The sequence below is a fragment of the Salminus brasiliensis genome, chromosome 2, assembly GCF_030463535.1.
Source record: "Salminus brasiliensis chromosome 2, fSalBra1.hap2, whole genome shotgun sequence".
Classification (NCBI taxonomy): domain Eukaryota; kingdom Metazoa; phylum Chordata; class Actinopteri; order Characiformes; family Bryconidae; genus Salminus; species Salminus brasiliensis.
The window spans coordinates 17399220-17426500 of NC_132879.1; the positions used below are offsets into that span (position 1 = coordinate 17399220).

The window sequence follows — 27281 nt, forward strand, 5'->3', positions numbered from 1 at the left end:
CTGTAATAAAGATATTTATAACAAATCTGTTCATTTCTGCATCTTTTATACAGTGTTCTCTGTAGACATATTGGAACAACCAGGCCAATTCTTTAGCTTTTTGGTTTGAGAATAAAGGATTTCCATATATTTGCATCTGGATGTGTTAACTGCTTACAAATAGGTGGGTTTAAACACAAAGTGCCATGTTCTAAGTGGGCAAAAATATTGGGCCCTGGGTTTTGCCTGTGAAGACAACATGAAGACCAGAGCGCTGTCTGTGGAAGAAATGCAAGCACAGAGAAAAGAGGGAAAATTACAGAGGGAGCCACTGCACAAGTATTGAACACAGTCAATACAACAATGCCCTGAAACTAAAAGAAACCTTTTGTGTACTAACAACCAGACCTCAATCAGGTCAGTTGATGACTGGAACACTGTGAGAGCTGTGAAGAAACGGGTCTGAACAAAAATGAGTCTGTGACATCACCAACAATCTCCACAGAGCTGGGGTGGAGGTATCCATCTACTGTTCAACAAGACTTCCAAAGCAGAAATACAGAAGCAATTCCTCAAACTGCAAACCACTCTTGAGCAGTAGGAATCAGTCTGGATCAGACTGTCTTCAGACAAAGATTTACCTCTTCCACAGTGATAGAAAGACCCAAGTGTGGAGAAAGTGTCATGGTGCCCACAGTGCTGTTGTGGAATGGGCCCACTTATCTTTATTGAATGGACAACGCACCTGTAAATTCAACACTTCCAACCTCATCTCCTTAGCTCTGGGAGAAGGTTTACTTACTTTTGCCAACCTGTGCTGTGGATAATGATCAGACCTCATTTTATTAGTAATCATTAAAAATATCCAATACAGAAAGGGGTTCACTTACTTTTTCTAGCCTGCAGTGTGGATGTTTACTCAGTGTGCTCAATAAAAGACTACAACTGTACAACGGGTGAATCGGGTTTGTCTATAATTGTGACTTTTCAGCTTTTCAGTCTGGATAAATCGGACCCTCGTTCGATTTCACCCTTGGTGTGATTCATTTGGGCAGGTGTATACAGTAATCACACTCGGATGTGAACCAAAACAACATGGAGACGCTTGAGTAGCGGTGGTCTCGGTCCAGTCCCAAACGAACTCTGGAGCAACTATCAGCTCCTGGAGCAACTATCAGGAGCCAACAGCTCCTGTCATGTTGCACAGCTAATTAATACAGCTATGAACAAATGCCATCTCTGCCATTGATCCATGTTAATCTGCACAGAAATCTGCACTAGTTCAGAACACAGGACCTTTTTCCTGTATTTACTTTCTTGCTCCCGCCCCAGACAGGTGCCACGGACCAATAAGCAGAGAGAATATTCTTATGTGGTTTGTTATGATGCATTTTGAAGTGCTTGTTTTTTTCCCTGCATAAAAACAAGCCAAACCAAAGGAAACTTGTTAAATGATTCAGACCAGAGCAATAAACTATAGGTGTGAAAATGCCCTTACATATTAATCAGACTAATAATCCAGGTAATTTCAAAGGGTTCACTTTCTTTTTCCTTCTTGCATCTGTAGGTGGGCTTCCTTTTGACTGCCAGCGTACTCACTCACACATATCCAGGTTACATTTCAGTTCCAATGCAATAAGAGCTTCAGGACAGGGTTTAAAATTTTCCATTTTATTACTTTAAAAAACAAGATACATACGAAATCATAAATATAAAAAACAGAACGGAAACAAAAACTTAGTTCATTGTTACAAACAACTTTACTGCAGGTAAAAGCTAAGAGCTAGTGTTACACCAGACGAGTAAACTGATGTATTGCCTATTCATAACAGTATCTTTAGACAGAAACGGCCTATTCCCCACAAGTGACGAGAATAGAAGCACAGTTTCCAGTAATGAAGAGGAGATCGACTCACATCTCGGAAAAAAACAAAACAAAACAAAACAAAACAAAACCTTAAATGAAAACAGTGGCTTGTCGCTGAATAAAGCTATTTGTTCTAGAAGTTAAAGTCAGTGTTTAAGTCACATGGATTCTAATGGCGAACAATTCACGTCCTACAAAAATGGCTCTTTTGTTTTAAAGAGTTAGAAAAAGCCCGGACCGGGAGCATGCAGGTCATATGTGTGTGTGTGTGTGTGTGTGTGTGTATGTGCATGTGTATGCATATGCATATGTGTGTGTACATGTGTGTGTGGTGGCTATGGGAATTGCTAACTTGGCTCTAAGCAGAGCTTTTCTACATCTCTCTAATTGACAGTGACAGGCCAGGCCCTGCCACACAGCAGCTGCTCAGCTGCCAGGCTAACTGAGGGAACAGAGAGAGAGAGAGATAGAGAGAGGGAGAGGGAGAGGGAGAGGGAGAGAGAGAGAGAGGGAAAAAAACAGGGACCTGACCAAATTCCAAAACAAAAACAAACTGGTTCTTTAACCAGTTAGCACAATACAGCTTTTGTGCACTTTGTCTGAATTTCCCATTGTAAAAAAAGGAGTTGGGGGGGTGGGGGGGTGGCTGGAGCAGAGAGCCGGTCACTGCCATTACTCAGCACTGCCTCAGGCTGCAGAAGCTGATCTTCCAAGACCAGCCTTTTCCCAACCCAGATCCTCCACAACTGGAGCAGAATCAGTAAGAACTACAGAACACGTCTACTTCTTACATTAGTCTCACATCAAAAACTGCGTTCTCCAGCATCCATGGATAAATTAGAGGGAACTCCCTCCCTAAGACCTGCATGAAACACTTCAGTCAACTCTGCTACTATAAGACGATCTTAACTATATATATATATATATATATATATATATATATATATATATATATATATATATATATATAATTTTTACAGATATCTTTAATATATACCTGTGTCAACATCAATACCATCTTAGTGCAATTGGTAACATGCTTGGAACATAAACTAGTGTGGCAAATGTTAAATCTGCTTATTTTCCCCCTTAATCCATGCTCATAATGCTATTATTTCTGCTCTCTCCCAGGTTTCAAAGTTTTCCAAGTCAACATAACATCCCCCTCCCTCGTGACGTGACACAATGACCAATGAACAAAAATCCACAATACACGTTCAGGTCCCTTGTCAAAAAAGACATTTGTTATTATCAGTCCAACATGTATCATAACATGTTCACATTTACTGTACATAGAAATTCTAACTGCATATCTCACAATATCATATTCACCTTATTTTACTCCCAATGAAATGCTCCTTCTATGGTCTTGAGATTTCCACACAAAAGCAACTGCGTCCTATAGTTTGGCCAGCAACGCTTATACACTCCTCAGCTGAGAAAAACGAGCTGTGGGTCAGTATCTTATTTGACTTCAACTCTTTACACCCTAGGTTTATTATTCAGTAATTAATCTTAATACAGAAAATATCGTGAATTATTTAGTAACCGCTTGGTTTAGCTTTAGCTTTATCTTCAGGAGTTCCACAAGGCTCTATTTTGGGGCCTGTGAAATTGATGTTAATCATGCCAATCTCATAATGTAGTTATGAGATTACTGAAGCATGATCTTAAATAAAGGGTCTAAGGGATTAAAGTAGTGAAATGACTGACGCCTTGGATGAAAACCTACGGCAATCTTGCACACTATAAAAATGGACGCATAGTTGTTTATATTTATTGTATGTTTTGTAATGTGCATTATTGTTATGGTCCGAGAAATGCCACTGTACATTTAAACTCACCCTCATTTTCCTTGAATACTTGGTTACGTGTCCACTTAAATAAGAGCATAAATTAACAGCGAGTGGTTTGATTAACGGTATGTATGAATAAAAGCATCAGTCCAGTCAGGCAAGGACTATACCAGTCTCCTGAGACTCCCTGTCCACTTTAGCATTCTCTTCTATGAACTCTTCTAGGCTGAGAATTGAGATTGAGGTCTGGTCTGCTTTTTCTGCTTAGTGCTCCAGTTAGTGACCAGATCACACACACAGACTCTTAAACTCTTATTATTATCCTGGAATGTGAGAGTGTCAGTGTTGTGTTGTGCTTGGACATGAAGCACAAACTTGGTGGGCTTAAAATCATAAAAAGTGTAAGATCTGATTGGATGAACCATATCTGAAGCTCGATACACATACCTATGACCACCTCACACCAATTCTGCATCAATTCTGCATCAATGCGCCCAGTCACTAAAATCCATTGGTCCCTTTTCTTACTAATTCAAATAAGTGTGAAATATGTGGAACCCAATAATAATTATTTAAGCAATCAGCACATGTGTACTAGGTGTCTTAAAATGGTCTGTGTTTACACTGACCTCCTGTTAGTCACTTTATCAGACACCTCACTTTATCAGACATGTCTGACTGCTACAAATAACGTAGGAGTAGAGTAATGGACTCCCCATTACCCCACCCCTCCTTTTTTTTATTTGGCTTGAAAACATGGTGTAATTCAGTAAACGCCCTCCATCGCCAGGGACTTCTATAAAGGGCAAAAAACATGCTGTGCTGCCAAAAACACGTTAAACACTGACAACACTAACCTTGGAAGTGCTTTTCCAAAATGGAGAGAATTAATACACGTGAAGGAGATAAAGTTGGATGCTGAATTAGCAGCATTTCTCCTGGCCATCTATGTAAAGGCTGTTAATCTGTATAATGCACTCAACTGCTTTAGTAAAGCACTTTACATAACAAATCGAGTAAATTAATGTCCATCACTTCAAGAACTAAGTAAAGTTTTGGAAGCTTTAAAATTACATGTAATACTAGTAACAGATGCATCCAACAAATCTAACTAGCTAACACGAGTAGTGACTGATAAACTCTTGGGATCTGATATCGTAGTGGGCAACACCACATATTAAGGTGAAATGCTCACTCAATCATGGCCCTCAGAGTGGTTTCATGCTTGCTGAGCATAAGCACTACACCAAGAATATGCAGAGCTTTTGGGTAGTATGATAAGATTATAAGACTCTCTGAAAATGAAAATCTTAAATGAAAATAGAAGGTGGGTCCAACAAGTACACATAAACCCATAGTTCCAGCATTGCTGTGTTCACCTACCTTCCTTGAATCTTGACTAATGCCCCTGTAATGCACTGTTCCTGCTCACATGGATACTGGAGTGGACTAACAGATGAAGTAAGAATCTGGTTCTTTGTAAATAGACTTTTTTCTTTAGATTTTTTTTTACTCAAATAGAAGTAGGTCACACAACACAGGGGACAACTAACATGCTAAAAGAACAGGCCAGACTGCTCCTCTTCAGTGTTAGGCTTTGAAACGACACGTTACTTGAAGGTCACATACACCTGAAATACCTGTGTTTACAGTTAGGTCTTCCTTATTTACATCAAGGCTGAATCTCAAATCTCAAGAGGCTGGTGTAATTCCTACCTGACAGGATTGATCCTGTTATCAAGACAAGAGAACATGTAACCAAGAAGTAGAAAAGAAATGATACATGCAATTCAGTTTTTGTCCAGGGAGCTTATATTCACAGCTTTCATGTCGGCCAATGACAGCCAGATCCCTTCAAACGCAATTCCTTTTGTGGAAAACTGCTTTAACAAAAAGAACAAAACTACGAACGAAAGGTTCCAAGTCAAACATCAACTCCTCTCATTCACATGCTGTAAATAAACAAACATCTTTCTCGTAGCTGCTCCTGTCCTATCTGGGCATCGAGATATCGTCCAGGGTGCGTTATAGAGCGGTATGTCTGGTTTAAGGCTCAGAAGCTCTGTCACGGTTGAATGTCGTGGGGAAAGTACTGCACTGTAACTAACCAATTCAATCCAGTTAGGGGCGCTGCCCGCTGGATGAGTTAAGGCAAGATGCGAGGTTTATTTTGTGTGCCTCTCCTCTCCCCCCTCACTCAGGATCACAGGGATGCCTCACAAAAACCGAAAAAAGAAAAACCTTCTCTTGAGAAATGTAGTGCAAATAGGAAGACTCGAGTTTGCTGCAGATGTAAAAGTGGACGCTCACACACCACACAGTGACTTCAAAGCTGCTGCTGGACTCTCCACAGGGTGCAGTGTGAGAAAGAGAAACCTTAACTGAGCCACATTCAACCCAGGTTAGTACTATTTTCACTTTCTAAAAAAAACTAAAGCAAAACGCTAAGTTCACGTGCAGAAACGCTAGCCGTGCACTCTGAAGAAGGAACTGAAGAAATAGCCCTAGCAAAATAAATGAATAAATAAAAATACAATGCGCTTGAGAAGAGGGCAGGGCCTGGTGTCCCAAAATAGCACTGTTGTGTTAAGCATTTTGTGAGGAAAATAATAATAATAATAATAAAAACAACAATCTTTGTGCTTTAACATAATCAAGAAAGCAGGTCCTGGGCTTGTATTCATGAGGAGCAAGAGTGCGGTTATCAGTTCTTTAAAACTCAGGTCAGTATGAACATGCAAGGGACTGTCAGCAGTCCACCTCCACTTCAGCTTGTGGATGAATACACGCCCAGAGCTTCGTGTGATGCCTAAAGGCCTGCGAGTGTTTCCAGCTCAACTAAATAAAGGGCAGTATGTATCAGACTTTCAGAGAGGGGATGCTGATCGAGGGTCTGAACAGGGCTGCACAATATATCGCTCCAATATTGCAAAGTGTGTGGGTGTTCGAATTGAGGCATTCCACATTCATTCCAATTAGACATGAATATAAGGGACCACTAATGTGTTTTCACTATACTGGAAGGTGTATTGCCATCTGAAATGTTGTGTTTTGGCATTATTGTGCATCCCTGAACTACTACCTTAAACAATTTCCCACAATTTTTTACTTATTCCAGATGTACTCAATGAAGACATGTTGAGTATGGTCTACTGTCAAGTGCTATGGGGCCCCTGGGAGTACTTGGGAGACTCTGATCAGAATTTTTTAATGAAAATTATTTATTTGCCCTCCACTCTACCACACAACTACAGCATTGATTATCAGAGACTGTTAACAAGGTCAGTTCTGATACTGAATGGTGGCTTTTGGATGCAACATATGACTTTGGTAAAGTCATTTAATGAATAATTAATCATTCAGTGGTGGTGCCACGGTGGCACAATAGGGTGAGGCAGCTCCCCGTGAAATATGCTTAGCCCCCTTTTTTCACCCCGTTACAGTAAACTGTGCTAGTCTGAAGCCAGTTTGTTGATATGTTCGTAGCCGATAAATTAACAGCAGTTTATTCTTCGCTAACTGTTAACAAAGAATAAAGAGCCATTTTTTTTAGCATCAGCAAAGTGGACTCCATTTTAACTTGCCTAAATGAACTGAGCCACATGCTGATGTTGGTGTTGTGTCACTAGCATGGTTGGCTGGCAAGCGATGTAATAAATTGATGTTTGCATTGTGTGAAACAGCTGGTGGTTCAGAACATAATCCTTCTGATGTATGGTAACCGACAGGGTGGTTAACAAATGCTGATTGGACCTTGACGATTGGATTCGTTTGATGGGCTTGTGCTCTGCTCATTTTTCATTCATTTTTCTTAAGTCATACTGTTGACAGGCCAGCCTGACCTCCCTGATAGCCTGGATGTGGACTTAGCTGGAGAGAAGTGTGTAGACATGGTGACTATTGAGTATGGCTTTTTTAGCAACATTCACCTTGGAGCCCAAGTTTGAAACTAAAGAATCAAGGGCTCAGAGTGCCTAAGCGCTCTATGGCCCAGGGGATCAGTGGCCGAAGTCTGAAAGAGCACAATTGGCCATGCTCTCATCGCATCTCATCACTCATAAGTGGTGTTAGCTGGCTCAGGGATCTGTTAGCTGGTGTGGAGCTGGGGACCGGACGCTTTCCTCCGAGCTTGTTGGCTGCCCGGCAATGCTGCATCAGCAGCAGTCCGAAAAGAGCCGATCGCTGGCTTTGCATGCATCAGATTAGACACGTGTTAAGTCCTTGCTCCTAATGTCGGGAGCATTGTCAGTGCTAGAGGGAGTTAACGGATGGGTTGGCAGTACCAAACTGGGAGAAAAAGGTAAAAATTCTAAACAAGAAAATGTATAGCTAATATATATGTATATATATATATATATATTTTATATACTATATAATTAAAACACTCAACATGTCTTGGATGACTGACTACATCTGTGATAAGGGAAAATCTTGTTAAAATAGATTCTTTGCCAAATCATTAATTTACTGTCTCTTTTAAACACACACTTTCCACTTACTGATAAATATCTCTGTTAGGATTTGTCTCCTCTCTTTTTTAAACTGCTGTTACATTTATCATAAAAAAAAGATACCACAATGTGACTTTTCCTGAAATATCATTCAGCCCTAGCTCAGAATTTGCATTTCATATCCTCCTCATTAGCATCTGCTCCGAGATACTTGAATACATACAGTCTGAACTTCAACCAAAGCAGACCTGAAAGAACCAGCAGGCCCGATAGCAGAACAGCTGTCACTGGCCAAAAACGATCAAGGGACAGCCTTCCTTTAGACACTCCTTCCTCTCTGAAAAAAACTTCTTCCATGCGCTGAAAAAGCAGACTCGTTTCCATTAAAATGAAGATCCAAAATCACCAACTTCGGTCGGAAACCAATCTCGCCTTAACAGTGAGGCATAAAGCATGGGCCTCAGCTTTTAACTTCCATCCCAAACACAGATAAACTTCCACAACGTGACTGAGAATAATAAAACATCAACAGGAGCAAAAAATGTGCAGATGTTTTAGTGTTAGGACATAAAAAATTATAATAAAATGAATAAAGTTCTTCATTGCTGCATGACACAAGGGTTTCTAATAAACGTCAAGAAACCCATTTCAGAAAAAAAGAACAAAAAGCTTGTTATGAAAATCTCACATAATAAAAACAGTGATTCTAGACATTATTAATACTGCGTTCACTAGATGGCAATTGTTTTTTTAGTCTTATAAAAAGGACATCACTACGAAAAATGCATCAGCCTTTTAAAATATGCAGCGCTTCAATATAAAGTGCTTCATTACATTGTTATTTCTTTTTTTTTTACAGTTTCTTATTAAAATACTGTATTCCCTGGAGTGAAACCATAGTAAACATGTTACACATTGGTAAAAATAAACATTTTGGAATGTCTTTAAAAAGTCCCATGGGCTGCTTTTGGTCAAGCTGAACTTGTTCCAGGAGCCTAAGAGGAAAAAAGTGATTTTAATTTTATTACACCCGTCATTGAAACACCTGAAATAAACTCACTGACATTAAAATGTGGATGCAAAAAAGTCACTTATGTATGAGGAACAAAAGAAATGAAGTGACAAAATGTGACAAAGTTACAAATAGGGATGCACCGATACAGAAATTTTGAGCAAATGGAAGATATCAAATATACTCATGTGCATTTCGGTTTATAAATATCTGTATATAAATTGGGTCCAGTTATAGCTGGATTATCATTACAGAGAATGTTTACATGATGTCATGCAAAATCCTTACATGTCCATATTTGCTCCTTTTTATATTATATGTGCATTTGTTTTTTACACTGATCAGCCATAACATTAAATACTGTGTCAGCCCCCCTCGTGCTCCTACTGAGTCATGGACTCCACAAGACCTCTGGAGGTGTCCTGTGGTATCTGGCACCAAGACATTAGTAGCAGATCCTTTAAGTCCTGTAAGCTGTGATGTGGGACCTCTGTGGATCACACTGATGAGTCTTAGGTGTCAATGGGAGCCTTGGGAAAACCCAAGGAAGGTACTGACCACTGCATAACAGAAACACGCCACAAGACCTGCCTGATATTTTGGAGATTCTCTGACCCGGTCGTCTTGCCATCATAATTTATTTCTTTTCAAAGTGTCTAGGATTTTTACACTTGCTCATTTGTCCTACTGTTAACACATCACCTTCACTTGCTGCCTAATATATCCCAACCCTTGACAGATAACTCTGTTATTGACTGCACCTGTCAGCTGTTTTAATGTCATGGCTGATTGGTGTATATTGTGCTTACGTTCATGATGAATGAACCAATAGAAACACTGACCTGGAATAAAAAATATATATTTATACTGACATCCATTGAAAGAAGCCCTTTTGGAAATACAAAGGTTTTGTATGACAGTAACCATGTATTTATGTAGAGCTATATATATATGTATGTATAGCTGGTAATCAATGGGTAATGAGTGTGTCTGCATTCTGGTGCATCTTTTTCTATTTGTGGATTTGAGGTATGGGTTGTTAAAACACAGATATAGATATAATTTCGATATCATTATGCTTCCCTACTAACAAAATGTGATCAAGAAAAGAACCAGACTGGCGAGTAAGCATGAAAATGATTGTCAAAGAAAGGAGAGAGCATGCTGGGACATAAAGACTGTCTTGAGACCAAAAGTTTATACAGCTAAATGTCTACTTAAAAAACCAACACTAAAACCAGGAGAAAATCTTCAAATCTGTCAGTAATTTGTCTGGCTGAGCATTATTCATGTCCATATCCAAGTGCTATCCATTTTTACACAAGTCTAGTGTTGCTTTTTACAGCATTGTCACAGCATTGTGGAAATTTGGAACTTTCACAGGATCCATAAAATAAAAAAAGAAAAAAAAATCCCTGAAAGTCATCTACATCAACCCTTATTTCAACAGCAACCGGTGCAGAACCAAGTAGCAGTGCAGTTAATGATAGCACCCATGGGGCTGGAACATGACTCAACGCCATTGCGGCTGGGAATGTGTACACCACCTAAGCTTTTAAAACCTCTCTCCCTCCCTCCTCCTGTTCATTCCCTTCGAATTTCCAGCCTGGCAGTTCCATCCCTTGCATGGCCAAGCTCATCCTGTTCTCCAAGAGCAACATGGTGATGATAAGGCCACTAAAAAAAAGAAAACCTTATTTACACAGCTGCACTTTGGGTTCAAGACAGCCAGGAGAAAAAAAGAATAAAAAAAAGACAGGCAAAAACAACAACAGCAAAAACAAAAAAGAATCCCACACATAGAAAAATAGACTTTGTTAGTTGGATGTGCAGAACGACGGATGGGTGGATGAAGAAGGGACGGATGGATGGTGAGTGTTAGTCAGCATGCAGCAATGACTGGCGTGTGCTGAAGCAGTGTGAGCAGCAGGAAGAGCGTGGAGGTGGGCAGGCACACACAGAGGAAGATGATCATGTCCTGAGTGAGACACACGACGAGTGCCTGCTCTGACACTACCCAGTCCATCAGCACACACAGCAGCAGGTAGTAGAGCAGAAACTCCTGCAGGGTCTCCCAATCCAGCCCTGCCACACCCCCCAAATGGCCACTCACCATGGCCTTCATCTCCGTCAGCTCCGCCTCTTCACGGGCACGGGACCGTTTGCTCCGCCCCCGTTCTGCGGGAGCCACCGACTTCCTGCTGTTCTCCACAAACTCCTGGAGGAATAGAGAGAGGACAAACATTTAGTGCAGATTTGAACAATTAAGGTTCTTAAATGGTTTTGGCTTGGATGTCCAGTTCTAAGACAAATCCTGGCAAAGAACTTTAATGTGGAGGTTCTTCAAACTTTACGAGGGTTCTCTTACACTCACACACATCTCATTTTCAAAAAAGGTTCTCTTTAAAAAGCACCTATTAGCCCTAGTCGTGCGTGATTACATTTACATGAGATGCTAGGTTAATTTTCTACTTCACAAAAGCTCCTCACTGAACTAAAAGGTAATTTAAGTCCAGATTCACATTTTACCAAGTCAATGTTACATTGACTCTTAGGAAAAAGACATTTCTGGCTGCTGCTCCGCACTGTACTTAACCTACAAGAACCTACTCAGAGATTCTCTAGTAGATATTAAACACTTTCTGGAATGTGAAACGAAATCTTGCAGAAATAAAAATTAAATGATATTTTTGTTGGAACTTTGCTTTGCCTCAAATCGAAATAAAAGCCAGCAGCTCTTTGCTCCTTGTTTTCACATGATCACAACCACACCTTCAAACGCCACTCGTCCTCTGGTAAAAATTATTGCCACCCAGAATTTTATTACTAAAGAGATGCATCAAACTTCTATTACAGATGTCTCCTTAATAAACATATAATAGTAAATTTATAGGGAATCAAACAAATTTGTCTATGGCACAGGTCTTCAACTCAGGGCCTTGAATCCAGCTGCCACTTCAGGAAGGTCTGGAGTTGAAGACCTCTTTTACTTTTGGTTCTATGTTTCATGGTATCGCTCTAGGAAACTGTTTGCCACCTTTGATTTTAATACTGTGTAACTGTCTTGTTACATGGTCAGATAGAGATGGTAAATCAGTACATACTGTACTTGGTATCAATATCAGGTTAAGACTTTAAAGAAAGTAGTTGCAAAAGAGAAAAAACTGCATTGGTATCAGTTGATACTCAAGATTCCAATCTCAGTATAGAAAAAAAGTGGTACTGTGCCATCGCTTTTCCAATTTTCACAGAAGTCTTGAAAAAAACTGATTAGTGGTTTAGGTTTCTGATAGTTACAGGTCACAATCACACATACAAAACATCTAAGATCACAAAATGCTCAACATAATATGAGAGGTATAAAAGTAGAGACGCTCAATTTCCCAAATCTTTATAAGACATTGCTAATGTTGGACATTATAACATTATATAAGAGCATAATTATGCATGTCGGCTACATCTGTGCCTTCACAGAAGGTGTTTTCCACAGCAGGACTCTTGTAGTAAACCTGCTCTCAGAAATTCTAGAGAATTGCATGTCATCAGGATGAAAGATATATAATAAATATATCATAAAAATATAATATATAATAAAATTCGTATTAGTGTTAAAAAATTTCAGCACTTTCTTTCAAAATTCTAAAAAATTCTAACTGAAGCTGGACAAAATTTTAGAAAACTAATTGGAAAAATATATGAAGTAAATGAGTAGCTAATACCCAGTCCAAATTTGGAGCTGTTTGGGCATTTTTACATTAAAATAGTCACAAAATTATGTAGACGCTTCAATAACTGTAAAGGCATCTTTACTGTGGCTACTCCAGGCTTGGCACACTACCACTGCATTATGTAACTTCAAGTCAAGTTACAGGTCAAGCATCTGAATATGTATTCAAATGTAGGCTTATGGACGCAAAAGTCAAAAAGGCATTTGCTATCTGTAAAGGAGAGCATACAGTTCTCCACTCACTTCTGGCTACTCATACTTTAAACTGTGCTTCAGTCGTGGCTGCTAAGCAATATGTACATGACTCACTGCCTTCTCTTTCTTTTCAGATGCCTGGAACACTCTGTGCTACGATTGCTAAACAATTTATAAAGCATTAAACACAGCAAGGCTCTGCCCGCCCTGCTCCAGCACCACACTAGTCTGATTTACCATTTTAAATAATACACAGGGAAATGAGATCCGGTCGATATCTGGACGCAAAAACTATATTCATCAAGGCCCAGTGTAAAAGTGCTAGATTGTGCACCACAATCAGATCACTGTGATGTTTATGCCAAGGACCTTAAGTTCAATGTCAATTATCAGGATATGTCAGCTATGAAAGATGTCTGACAATCAGCATTTAGGAACAGCTAGGTGAAGTTCTGACAAAGCACTGACAAAGACAGACAAATCTACAGGCTCACAAATTTCCACAGAAAGCAGTCAACACTTCTGTGACCTTGCTTCAACAAAAACTACACGTGGTAAGCTTCACAGTGCTGAAATTATTGGCAGGGCTGCCATTCAGAAAGCACTTGTATTCCAGATCAGTGCGCATGGATACCGAATCTGTTATTAGCAGCACAAAACTGACTCTCGAGTGATGGAAAAAAAGTGATCTGGACCGATTGCAACATTTTAAACAAGACTGGTGTATATATTTTTTGTACAATTTACAGTGGAAAAAAGGAAAGGAGCACATGCAAAGATTTGGACACCACAAGACATTTGAGCTTTTAGATAACGTATGCCAAGGTCTCAGCCCTTAATTAGCTTAGTGACATAGCTTGTTCACAATCATTGTTAAGAAAGGCCAGGTTGCAAATTTTAAAGCTTTTTAAACACTCTGATCCCTCAACCCTTGTCCAAACAATCAGATGCCTTGCACTCAAAGCAGGCCTTCACAGCAGGAGAAGACCACTAGAAGAAGTGTTTGCAGGTGACTGTTTACTCAGTTTCTAATTTATTTAAGAAACAGCAGTTAATAAGAAGGGTGGAGGTCAAACTTTCAGATTGAGTTGCTTCACTACTGGGAATCTTCCTTCAGGTAGACTCTGGAGTGGTGGTGCACTGTTTTACTGTGCAGTGACACCTGTACAAATATAATCCTAATCAACGAGCCATCGGAAGAAAACCTTTGCTGCATCCTCACCGCACAACTCAGTTGGTTTCAGTGGATTTAAAAAATCATCAAAATAACAAACCTGGTGCATTTTGGAAACATTTTTGCAGAAAGAAACAGTGCAGAAATTCATGGAAAGATCACCTCTCCAACTGTTGAGCACAGGAGTGGATAGATCATGCTTTAGGCTTGTGTTGCAGCCAATGGACTACCTCAAGAGATTCAAGCTAAAGGTTTGGCATGACAGCCTATGCAAATCCCTGACCAAAACAATCACTGAAAATCTGTGGATAGACTTCAAAAAAGCAATACATGCATGATGACAGAACTAGACTTTTGTAAGGAAAGAAAGTGTTAATTCGTATCTAAGCATTCTAGTGTTGATGCTCAGGCAGTGATGCCATGGTATCATTTTGGTATCTGTGATATTGTGACATTGGTATCTGTGTCAAAATTCAAATGGTAGGTATTGTGACAACCCTCCAGGTAGTATGAGGTCAGAGTAGAGTTGCAACAGTAATGAGTTTTTCATGGTATGGTAACAGTCTCAGAAAATATCACGGTTTTATGGTATCACAGTATACAAATTTCACAATATTTCCACCTCTTATTCTTGTCCCTGTTCTTAATATTATACACCACCCCTTAAAAGTAATGACCGCTTAAAGTTTTTTTGGTTCAACAAAAACTTTACTATAAAAACTATTTATTAATGGAATTATTTGTATAATGTCTCCATTTTAAAAGTAACTAATGAAATGAATAAATGATTATTTATGAATTTAAGGTGAGGCTCTTTTTCCATCAGATTCTTTCTAAAGCCAGTACACCGCTGCAACCCTAGATCGGATATATAAGGTGCAAACACTGTTCCTACAAATAAACAAGAGGTTCATGAACACCAAAGCAACAACAAACACCATCCATTTCCTTTGCTGTCACCGGACCTAAACAGCACTGCACAGCATCTTTATAACATGCTTTTCAGCACAGATTTGCATCTCATTTATCCTTTAATTGCTGTAATGAAACGTATTCAGAGGCTACATGAGAGCACATCATCAGTGATTAAACTTAGTGTCCTCATGTGTTTCGGTCTTTCGGCATCAGGCGCTCTCACCCCAGCAACCTAGTTTAAGCTTGATCAAGCCTCAGCTTGCGACCTCATTCATCCCTCAAAGGACCGAGGGCTTTTCTTCTTTTCTTAAAGAATGGTCCATGGCACACACACACACACACACACACACACACACACACACACACACACACACACACACACACACACAGTTCTGGACTTGACAGTGTTTCAAGAAGGGCAGAAGCTTTTCTGAAGCAGAAGGGAGGTCCTCTTCTCCAGTTTGCACTTTTTCCAGATTTAAGTTGTACAAGTTCAGATGAATTCAGCAATGTATACTTTATGCATATTTAATATGAACAAGAAAGGCATTCGCTTTTTCCACAACCACTCAGGAATGCAGCTTCATTATGCTTCCACATCAGAAATTCTCTTTGCAACAGCCCTTTCTATTGACTGCACAGAACACTGCACAGTTTAGCTGTTTATTCAAGGTTGAGCATCACATAAAAGGACTCTTTTCACATGTTTAAATGCCTGTCAAAAAACAAACAAACATAAAAAACTCTTTCAAGAACAGAAGTTTAATGTTACCCTTAGAAGGTATCTAGGACACCATGTGAATCTTAAAATATCCGTTCTGTATCCAAGACAGCAGAGACTTAGGAATCTGCAAGATGTGAAATCCTGCTCCTGTGAAGGTCTGAAAAATCATTAAACATGCTTTCTTATCTGTGATGCTGATATACGAAGCATAGCAGCATCGGCAGATAGTTGCTTTAAAAATCTGATCTGCATTAGGGCTGCCCAAAATATTGTTTCAGAATCATAATGGCAATGCGCCTGCGCAATAATGACACTGCAGGACATGCAACGTTACATGAGATAAGATAAGATAAGATAATCCTTTATTAGTCCCACAGTGGGGAAATTCTCAGTGTCACAAAAAGGGTAAAAAAGCAATAACAATATTATTTACAAATTATTGCAAATGATTCTTAATTGCACATAGGGGGGGGGGGGGTTGAGGGACCTCTGTTCTCTGAACATGTCTGTGTAGTTTAGGTGTGTGTGTATGTGGTCCGCTGGGAGCAGTGCTGGTTGTGGAATCTGACGGCAGCAGGAAGGAAGGACCTGTGATACCGCTCCTTCACACATTTGGGGTGAAGCTGCCTGTCACTAAAGGAGCTGCCCAGTGCTGCCAGAGTCTCATGCATGGGGTGGGAGCTGTTCTCCAGCATGGATGCCAGCTTGGCTGTCATCCTCCTGTCTCCCACCACCTGCGCTGGGTCTAAGAAGCACCCCAGGACAGAGCCGGACGGCCCTCTTTATGAGTTTGTTTAGTCTCTTCTTATCTGCCGTCAAGATGCTACTGCCCCAGCAGACCACATAAGGCTAATTACCTCACACAAGCCTTGCTTTTTGATACAAAAGAAAAAATACCATACATTTTTCTGACTGCATTACTACCAAATGTTGGATCATTGACATCTTGTGACTTTGTGTGGTGAGATTTGGTAAAAATTCTTGATTTTTTTTTTTATAACATATATTGCAGAAAAATATTATTGCAAATATTTTGCAATGTCAGGTTTTTTTCCCCTCTAATATCATGCAGCTCTAACTAGAATCTAATTAATGTTTCAATTTGATTGATATTAACATAATGATGCTGTCATGCAAAAACCTTATATGTCCAAAATAGCAACTTCACAGAGAAAGGAAGAAAAAAAAAACTCCTGTAAGGAGATTTTATTCAAAGATATTTTGGAGCGTTTCTATTGGTCAATTCGTCACAGAATTGACAAAATGCTGGGAACAACTGCCTCATTCCAATTATGTCAAATTCCAATTGTGTCAGTTAAAAACGTCAAAAATGTAGATACAAGGGTTTTGTGTCACAGCAACAATAAGTATGTTTATATTATTTATTTATCACCCTACAGAAGTAAAAGTTGCATTTGTCTGTAGCACTGTTCCTGACAGATGAAGTCACAACAGCTACATTTTATTAATGTTTATATATCAGCAAATCCAGATACACTAGATTCTGGGCAAAAGTATTGGGACACCTGCTTATTTCTTGTTTCTTCCAAAATCAAGGGTATTAAAAAAACTATTTGCAGTTTCTCCTGAGTTGAAATAACCTTCTCTACTGTCCAGAGAAGGCTTTCTACTAGTTTTTGGAGAATTTGATTGCATTCAGCAACAAGAACGTTAGCGAGGTCAGGAAGTTGGATGATCACCATTCCACCTCATCCCCCCACTCCCTAACTCAAAACAAAAGTTTGGACAAAGCTCCATCATTCCACAGATCAATGCTGGGGGAGCTCAAATTCATGTTTATCTGCTCCAGAGTAGTGTGTATTAACATCAAGCAACGCGAGCAACCAACAACATCGAACCCAAACATTCCCTCTAGAAACAATGAAGGTCTGTCTCGACGCGGCACGGAGTGTCGGTTTCGATGGATGGATGGATGGATGGATGGATGGATGGATGGCCCGTTTCTGTGTTTAAAGCTTTGTGCTGATGTTCCACCTCAACAAAAACACTTCAGTGAAGTCAGGCATCTTTCATCAGAACGTGGTTAAGCCAGCCAAAATACAGATGAGGAGAAACTGATCAATGAGGTGAGGAAGAGAGCTGGATGATCTTCAGTGGAGCAGTGCTTCATTACAGATCTGAATTATTTTTCTTTGTGAATGAGAGTAAAGTTTATTGGTAATCAGTTTTTGTGTCTTTGTTGTCTGGAAATCTAACAAATACCAACACTATCAGATATATTCAAAGTAATACATTCAAAGTCATGCTATACCATGAATACTGATGATGTATTCAGCCTTCAGTCTAATTGCCTACAAGGGCATCACAACCACGCCAATATCTCACGCTATAACATGACTTCTCATGTATTCCTGCATAAATGACATGGGCCCATTATTCCCATATCAGTGCAGCCTCACACTTTACTTTAACCAAGTAGTAGGCTGAGGCTAAATGAGCTGATGAGGGTAGTTGCTGAGTTTCAGTTCTTTCATTCATTCATTTTCAGCCCAGACAAATTAGGTTTTGTTAAACTGCAAAACTTCAATCAACTAATTCAGCCAAACCCAATCACTCAGACTTACCATTAGGGCCTTGTCCATGTAAAACTCCTTGCTAGGTGTGCCGTCGTTGTATTTGGTGTCGATGGCGAAGCAAAGGAAGAGCACGTCCACCACAATCTCGAAGATGGACAGGAAGCAGTGGGCCACCAGGAAGGCGAATAGACACACGATGATGAGTGGCAGCACCCACTCCGTGTAGTCCTTCTGATAGTTCAGTGCCAGCACCCCCGCAAACGCTGTGCACGTCACAATCAGGATCTGCACACACACACACACACACACACACACACACACACACACAGCATATATTCATTTCTTCAGCTGCGGCTCTTAACAACCTATAGTATACACAACATGGACAATAGTATTGGGACACCTGCTCATTCACTGTTTCTTCCAAATTCAAAAGGTACTGAAAAAGAGTTTATCCCTCTTGTTAGTGAAGTCAGGATGTTGGATGATCACCAACCTACCTCATCCCCAGCTTCCTAGGTCATCTCAAAAGCATTCATGGTTATGACATTACAACCATGATGCATTTTTTGCTACCATGATGCATTTTTGCTACTGTAGGTCATTTTTTTTCTAGTTGTTTTCCAGGATATGTGCCCTGGGCTTGTAGAGAAAGCCTTTAGATCCTAGTCCACTCACTTTGCCAAGAAAAAGCACAAAGTCTCCCACGGTGTTGATTGCTGCCACCCTCAGAGCATTTTCCACCAGGATCACAAAGGCATCTCGTGCCGACGTGCAGAAACTGGTGCTGTTGATGGCCGTCGCTGCATACGCATTCTAGACCAGCCAAAATGACATTGACACATGTCAATTCTACACAGTCACAGAAAAAGCATAAAACCAATAAATACAGAAACAATCCTCTATAAATGCAAGACCTTGAACTGTAAACTCCTGAAAATAAAGGTGCAACCAACAGTTCTTTGAGTTTTGACATAGAACAACCACTATTGGAACATTTACATCAAGGGATGGTTCTTTAGGCCTTAAAAGGTCCTTCACACTCCCTCACACACTATTATAAACATGGTTCTTTACCGAACCCAAGGTGGCTCTTCTATGACATCGCTCAAAGAAGAGTGTAGTGCACCTATTATATAAATATATATATATATATATATATATATATATATATATATATATATGAACAGTCACTGTCTTTTCAACAGGTAGTGATCTAAAAACAACACACATTCCACACACTGCATTAACCCAACCCACTGTATAAAAGTGCTGGAAAACTCCCTACGGTACCTGATTCAGATAATTGAGGCACTTCTCCAAACACCACAGGCAGCAAATACATGCCTTCAGCAAGCAGCGTGCACACGCATTCTCCTATTGGAGAGTAAACACAGACTGAGTAACAATCACAAAGCATAAGCCTTCTCACACCCACCTGTATTCACTCATGGTCACATACTTCACCTGGGACTACAACCTCATGTGCTAAGTATTCGAAGGTAATTTCTCAATGTCCTGATACTTCAAGATAATTAGCATAGTGTCTAAATAATCAAGAAGCAACGACTGTGAGCAGTGGTGGTAAACAATACAAGTATAATGTGAAATGCAAAGGGCCATATAAAAGAAAGAGCTGAATACTGAAGCTGTCATAGATCATCCACATCTGAATAACATCTATTATCTACATGAAACCAAAGAAATATAGACTCTAGCCATAAGAATCCACTGTCCAGTGTTTTGTGCTGACCTTTCCTTTGAGTTGGTTATAAATGTACATGAGGATGAGGCGTGGGATCTTGACCAGGGTGATGATAAAAGAGCCCTTGGCCACGGTACCCAGGTGATAACGCATCAACCGCAACACTGACGACAGGATGGGCGTCAGAGGGAGCTTGTTCTTGTCTCTGCAAAGTCAGAGCCAGAGGAGTTATTAGGTCATTTTTGTATGGAACTAATGTTCAATGTATTAGCATCTTATCTGCACTCCACATTTCTCTAAAGAGGTCTGCTTTCATTTTGGGCTGGCATCAGTCTAAAAGATGGAAAAGGAAACTAAACATAATGATCTGTAATGTGCCCACATAAACATTCACAACAGCCTACAGCATATATGCTACTGGGCAAGCTGTTCCTCAGTGTAGGTTTGAATGTTTAAGCTCCATGACTAGTGCTGAGTTTCCTGACAGAAATCATGGTAATCATCTAGGGTGGTCCTACTGAGGCATTTTATTTAAACATGCTTATTATCACATTTTGATTCCTGGCCATTACAAATGCAGAGTTACAGAGGCATAGCACTGATGCCACCCAGACCTGGTGAAGTAGTATGTGACCACAGCTCCTGCTACGGTCATTTGTTGACATGCCAAGATGAATTCGCTGATCCAGATGAGACCCACAGCATGGTACCAGGTGAGATACTGCAGCGGCCCGCTGAGCCTGAACTCAGTCAGTCCCGTCTCCTCGTTCTTCTCAGGATTACCTATATCCATAGACAGGGGGAGACGCTTGCTGAAGTAAATGAATACCACCTACAATTCAATGTACACCTAAAAATGGTTTTATAAAATGGAATTTTGACTTTTTGTTTATCTGAGGTGAGATTATGTGCAATACACTATCGTCTGAGCACCCAAGCCATCGTCAAACAGACATTGTACTGTAGTGGGTGGACTTAATAAGCATGAGCAAATACTCAGCATGGGAAGTTAAGGTGGTAAAGCTATTAAAAAAGCCTGTTTAATCCAAAGAAAATGCACATGCTTTTGGGTTTGGGCTAGACATTTGTTGTTGGTAGTTTTGCTATTCGTTATGTTTCATTCATCTACAAATTGCTTTTTGTTAAAACCATAGCATAGACTGTATCCTTGTTATTCTTGCTACTGTATCTTTGTTATTAACTTAAAGCCCACAACCCCTGTCCTGCACTGAAGGCTACAGCATGGAATATGTGGTTAGCAAGTGCAATGAGATGTGCTGCTTCATGCTGACACATTCCAAGCAAACATTATTTTATATAGTGCTGAAAAAAAACCTTTTGGGTGCTCTATAAAACCAATGTTTTTAAAAGGTTATATGTAGATCCATCTATGGATTATAAGGTTTTGCACCAATCCGAAGAATGCTTTAACCAGGCAAAGAGCCATTGAGGCATCTAAACAGCTCTTTGAGTCATGATTCTATATAGCACATATGCCTTGAAGAACACTTGTTTCAAGACTGTATAGAATAATGCTTTATTTCCTTAAAAACAAAAACATATTAGGGCTAACAAGCACAGTAACCACTGGATGGATATAGTTGCCACTATGAATTAGCAAGTAGTTATATATTTATCAGTTTATCAATTAAAGCTGTATGTATCATGCATTTAAGCTGTTTTTTCATTACTGTGATGGTCATGAACGGACAAACTTTTTCTACATTTAAACTGACCAACTTCCCCAACATAGGCCATCCACCTGCAAGTCCCAACAGCTTCAGCTCAAACGTAAAGTAAGGCGTAAAATCAGCAGAGTGTCAATAATTTAATGACTAATTTCTACTTCATATACAGTAAGTGGATCTCTTACATATGTCTACTCACCCAAAGCTGTACAGAAATATTACAGCATACATATCCATATTTCTCTCATAATACTGACATTTTTCACAGTCAAACACAAAAAAGGGCTCCAATCATCAGAAGGATTTGAAGGTCAACAAATGTCGCTTCCCTTGATGCGTTTTTATTTATTTATTTATTTTTTTCATTCAGGCATGAGTGGACACTGCCCATGTCCAAATATTTCTACCCCCAGATCTTTCCAATGGTCCTTTCAGATTACACAGGTCAGGAGCAGGAGCTAGAATCTCACCAGTTGTTCCAAGGAAGAGGAGCACCAGGATCCAGTACACCCAGAAGAGGAAGAGGGCGAGGAAGGTGCAGAAAGGCTGCAGCACGAGCAGAGGCAGGTGGATAAACACCTTCCCAGCCACGTGGAAAAGAGCGATAGTCAGAGCCACCCGCTTCCTCATAAACAACATCAGCAGCAGCAGGATCACCTGCGAGAGAGGAAGGAAGGGGGGGGGGTAAGACAAAGAGACAGAGAAAAAGTGAGAGAGTAACAGAGAGAAATAATGAGAGAGAGTGAGAGAGAGAGTGAGTGAGTGAGAAAGAAAAAATATGGGGTTAGACAAAGAAAAAGTAAAGAGGAGGAGAGGGAGAGACAGAGATGGAGAGAGAAAGTAGAGAGAGAGTGAGAAAAAAAGTAGGTGGACAAAGAGAAAGAGAAGAGAGGGAGAGGTAAAAAGAGAGGGGGGGAGACAGAAGAGAGTTAGAGAAAGATAGAATAGAGGTAGTAAGAATGAGAGCAAGAGAAAGACAGAAAAAGACAGAGAGAGATGGGTTGAGCTTACTGTGTAAGTGTTTCACTTTGTGTGGATTGTGTAGATATTGTGTCCAGGACCAGGAACAAGTTCATATCCCTTGTTCATTATTTATACATCCTCTTAGCTTCAATCTCTCCCTCTCTCTCTGACTCACCGTGAACACAGTAGCGGAGATGGCATAGACCAGCAGGGCTTGCATGTGGTCTTTGGAAGCCTCATTTTCTCCGTTCGTTTCTTTCGCTTCCTTCACATCCTTCACCACAGTCTCGTTCATCGTCAGCCTGTGGTCTATATATAACCACCACAGAACGCTGGTGCCTCCTACAAACACACAACACACACCTTCAGATTTTCACACCTTCGCTGGAGTTATCGTGCCAGGTGTAAAACCAGCTCCATACATGTTAGAAGGCAGATATGGAGAGCTGAACAGAGTGCGATTTGGCAAGAGGCTACAACACACGATGCTAACAGTTTAGCCAAGGTAATTCAAATTCACTGCAGGCACCCGACACAAATACAGACTGTTCCAAATGGCCATTTTCCAGCCTGAAAGAGCCCCACTCAGAGCCTAAGACAAGAAGAGAGAGAGAGCGAGAGAGAGAGAGAGAGAGAGAGGGTCAAGAGAAAAAAGAGAAAGAAGACTTGCCTAGAGAGCCAAGCACCACGATAACAGTGAGAATCCACACCAGGACGGCAGAGATGTAGCGAATAATCACCATCAGGATCATGGAGAGCACTGCAGTATGCACACCAACCACACATGCGTGTTAGGAAAACACTCAGACTCAGAAATACTAAGAACATTAGACATAACATCCTCCATCTTCATCTCCATCATGAAATAGCTTTCAGGTTAATAACTCCTAAACTATCCCCCTTTCTTAATATGCCATTGTTTCTATTAGGGATGCACCGATGCAGGAACTGTGGGCTGATGTCAACATCCAATATTTAATAAATTAGACATAGCTATTGATAAAGACACAGACATTCATCATTTAGATATTGCAACTACATCTACCAGGATACGCATGACAACAAATACTTTTGTTCATTTTAGAGGTGTAATAGTACCTATATTTATACTGAATGTCACAGTATGGACTTCACAGTTATATCTGTGAGGTGTGGGAGTTTCATGCAGAAACAGGCTATAAAGGGATTAAGGGAAAAACGATTTACTTTTGTCCCATTTTCTTGTTGCTACTTTTGCACATCCTTGTTTTTTTATGTTGACAGAAAAAAGATTTTGGAGTTGTATGCCTCTTTTCTAGTAGCACTACACTACAACATTTATGAATAAAATATTTAGCTACATTGCCTTCATTCTTAGTTAGCAAATACATAAAACAACATCAAACTATACTTAAAAAGCTGACAGCTATATAAGGTATTTGGTCCTTTGGTAAATCATAATCCAAATAACAAATTATTAGTTTAAATAACTGACAAATTATTACACTCTAAAAACAGTCGTTTGCTGCAGCCATAATATGCAGTGCATATTTAGCTCAGTAGCTTATTGTCACCTAAACATTTAGCTGTTTTGGTATATAATAAATAAACTGTAATACCAGTTAGAAATACCAGTCTATTTTCTGCATCTTAGTGCAACTCATAAATAGTGCATTCAAGACAACATAAAATAGTGGTATAAAATATTTAAATAAAACAATTCCATGTCCCCTCCACAATGGATTCACCCTTGGGATGCGGTTTTCGTACACACTACAATACCTACAAAACATCCTAGCACATCTACTCTAAACTGGATTGGTCCCACTGCTTAAAAAGGGTGCCTAAAGAGTATCTCTGTTATCTATCCATACCAGAGTCACCTTACTGGTCCTGCCTAAACTCCCCCTGCACTAGCATTACCATTCTGGTGTCATCATGGTGTGGCAGAGCAGGGTTCCAGCAGCAGAAAGACAGGGAAAGCAGTTACCTAATGCTAGCAGACAGAGTCCAACAATGATCTCTTTACTGGCCACCACCCCAGCGATCAGTCTGTGGAGCACCGTGTTGTCACTGACAAACGTCACCACAGCCTCAGCGAACTTAGAATAGCACGAGATATCCACGGGCGTGCAACGGTTAAACACTGGCAGAGCTTTACTGCAGAGAGAAGAAGCGAGAGAAAGAGGGCAGAACAGAGCAGAGTAAGCAGAAGAGAAGACGGAGACAGGTTTGTCTTTAAGTGAAGCGAACGGAGAGTCTTACCTCTGCGGAACTGGAAGTTTGGGACACTTGTCAAAGCGCTCCGGAAGGCTCGGGTACTTATGGCCAGCTAGCTCGTAGGAGCAGAGCTCAGAGCCTGGAAAACAAAAAGAGTACAGCACAGAATCACAGAAAGGCAGTTACTGTTAAATCTGGAGTAAATGGACGGATCATCCTAAACATAATTAAGATCCTGCCCTTACATCCTCCGGTAACATTTTGATACCCCTTTGAAACTCCTTGTTCCCTCATTGATCATGAAGCGCCCAGGCCCGAGGCAGCAAAGCAGTCCCAAAACCATGATGCCCCCTCCACCATGCTTCACAGTTGGAATAAGAAGTTGTCTCATCTGTCCCTAGAACCTAGCATTGTGGAACATCCAGCTGGTCTTGGGAAAACCTGAAATGGGCCACAATGTTTTCTGACAACAGTGGCTTCATTTCATGGGGTCTTAGCTATAGTAATACCTATATATACAGTGATGGTTATCACACCAGAACACTATTGACTGGTATAACTGCAATAGAGCAGTATTTAAGAATGTTTCACAGTATGTCATAATTATGATGTGTCAAATTTCAGTTCTGTGTCCATCTAGTACTTGGCCAAATAAACTCATTCTCCCATGTGCATTTAAGAGACATGATGGGGACACTGTGGGTGCCCTCTGAAAACAGAAAAAGGTGGGAAAAACACCAGCCCACTGTAGCTGCAAGTTTAGCAATGCTGAGTTTCGGCTGAAAGACTGTTTTCTACTGAAAACAGTAGAAAACACTCTCAAGACCACTCATTTCACTCGTGTGTAATTTGAGTCTGAGTTTGCTGGAAACAGATTGTGCTGTGGTGTCTAGCCTGCTAGCTAACTTATCTAAGCCTAGATAGCTAAATACAGCACAACCGGTCTCATTTCACCTTTCTGTTACTCCCAAAACCTATCGCTCGACTTCTTTCTTTCAGACAGTTTTTAATCAACACCTGTGTCAACAGCCCAACAGTTAGTCAACAGCAACTGCACTGGGCTGTCTGATACTTGGTGATGTAGTTGTAGCAGAGCTAGTGAAGCAAAGGCCAGCTTAGTGACTACAGATCCAAAAACACCCAAAAACAATGAAGTAAAAACGTTAACCTCAGCTTTCTGTCTTATGAAAAGCAGTCTCCAGTTGCTTGAGTCATTTTAGTTTAAATGTTTGTGAGTGTGCTTTCTCTCAGCCAGACTTTGGCTGAATTTGACTGTTCTCCAGTTAACTAAGCTAATGATAATCTTTTCTGATGCTGAGCAGTTTAACATTTGTAATTGTCAGGCTGATGGTTTAAAATGTACTGAATGATTGATTGACTTTGTCTCCCTGTGAGCAAACTGAACGTTGTATGTGGTCATTTTTCGGTTTAAAAATAAGGCAGGATGAGATTGTATGGACTCCACTTAAACGTAATGGGTGCAGTGATCTCTCTAGCTAACAGCGACGTGTTTATTGAGATCTGAAATTAAATGTTGCTGTTGAAAACCAAGACAAAGTGCCCACTAACCACAATCAACACAAATTAATTCAGAAGAATAGCAATATGATACTCCTGTATAGAAACAAACAAGTCAATCATGTCAGTCCTGGTGCCACAGTGCCTGTGTCAGAGCCTGCAGACCGCAGAGGGGACACACAGGGCTGAACCACTGGACTGTAAACAACAGACTCGCTGCAGGAGAGGGGGTCAATAGAGTCTTTGTTCAGTCAGCACACTCCTGTGTGTGTGTATGTGTCCTTTAGGTGCTGAGAGCGGGAGTGTGTAAACGCCCCTGAATGGAGATACAGTGTGAAGGAAGACAATATGCTAGGGTCACCACTGCACTCATGAGAAAAGTCTTTGTTTCGCCAGCGGACCAAGCAGCACTGAACAATTCACAGCCGTGACGTGATGGTGGCATCTGTGATGATGACCTGCAGCAATGTCTTTGCCCAGTAGCTAAATGTAGGCTGTTCTCCAGGGAACACCATATTCATTACTAAAGTTTTCACATTTGCACCCCATGTGGGACTAACTGTAGAAGATCTGCCACCATTGTGTCTTCTTTAAAAATAAATCTACACTCACTGAGCACTTTATTAGGAAGGCTATACTAATACTGCATGAGGCCTACTTTAGCTCTGAAAACAGCCATAATTCTTTGTGGCATGAATTCCACAAGATGTTGGAAACAGACCCTTGAGATTCTGGTCCATGTTTACACAATTGCGTCACAAAATTCCTGCTGATTTCTCAGCAGTACGGTCATGCTCTGAATCTTTTACTATTCTTCCACATCCCAAAGGT

At 40.3% G+C, this 27281-nt stretch overlaps 1 protein-coding gene across 2 annotated transcripts in view; it reads right to left on the bottom strand.

Annotated features, from left to right (window-relative positions):
* Positions 1-1629: 1629 nt before the first annotated feature.
* The window catches only part of slc44a1b (solute carrier family 44 member 1b), a 45496-nt gene continuing 19844 nt past the window's right edge, over positions 1630-27281 (bottom strand). The window contains exons 6-17 of one of the 2 annotated variants that reach the window (XM_072668924.1): positions 24978-25071; positions 24703-24872; positions 23404-23493; positions 22909-23075; positions 22241-22427; positions 20697-20865; positions 20131-20287; positions 19671-19754; positions 19056-19193; positions 18426-18662; positions 11219-11323; positions 1630-9088 (exon numbers count right to left, since the gene is read on the bottom strand). In XM_072668924.1, the coding sequence (XP_072525025.1) occupies positions 9065-9088; positions 11219-11323; positions 18426-18662; positions 19056-19193; positions 19671-19754; positions 20131-20287; positions 20697-20865; positions 22241-22427; positions 22909-23075; positions 23404-23493; positions 24703-24872; positions 24978-25071 (1622 nt within the window). In that variant the 3' untranslated portion in view covers positions 1630-9064. Of the gene's footprint in view, positions 9089-10814; positions 11324-18425; positions 18663-19055; positions 19194-19670; positions 19755-20130; positions 20288-20696; positions 20866-22240; positions 22428-22908; positions 23076-23403; positions 23494-24702; positions 24873-24977; positions 25072-27281 lie in introns of those variants that run through there. The other variant, XM_072668915.1, reaches the window with a different exon arrangement.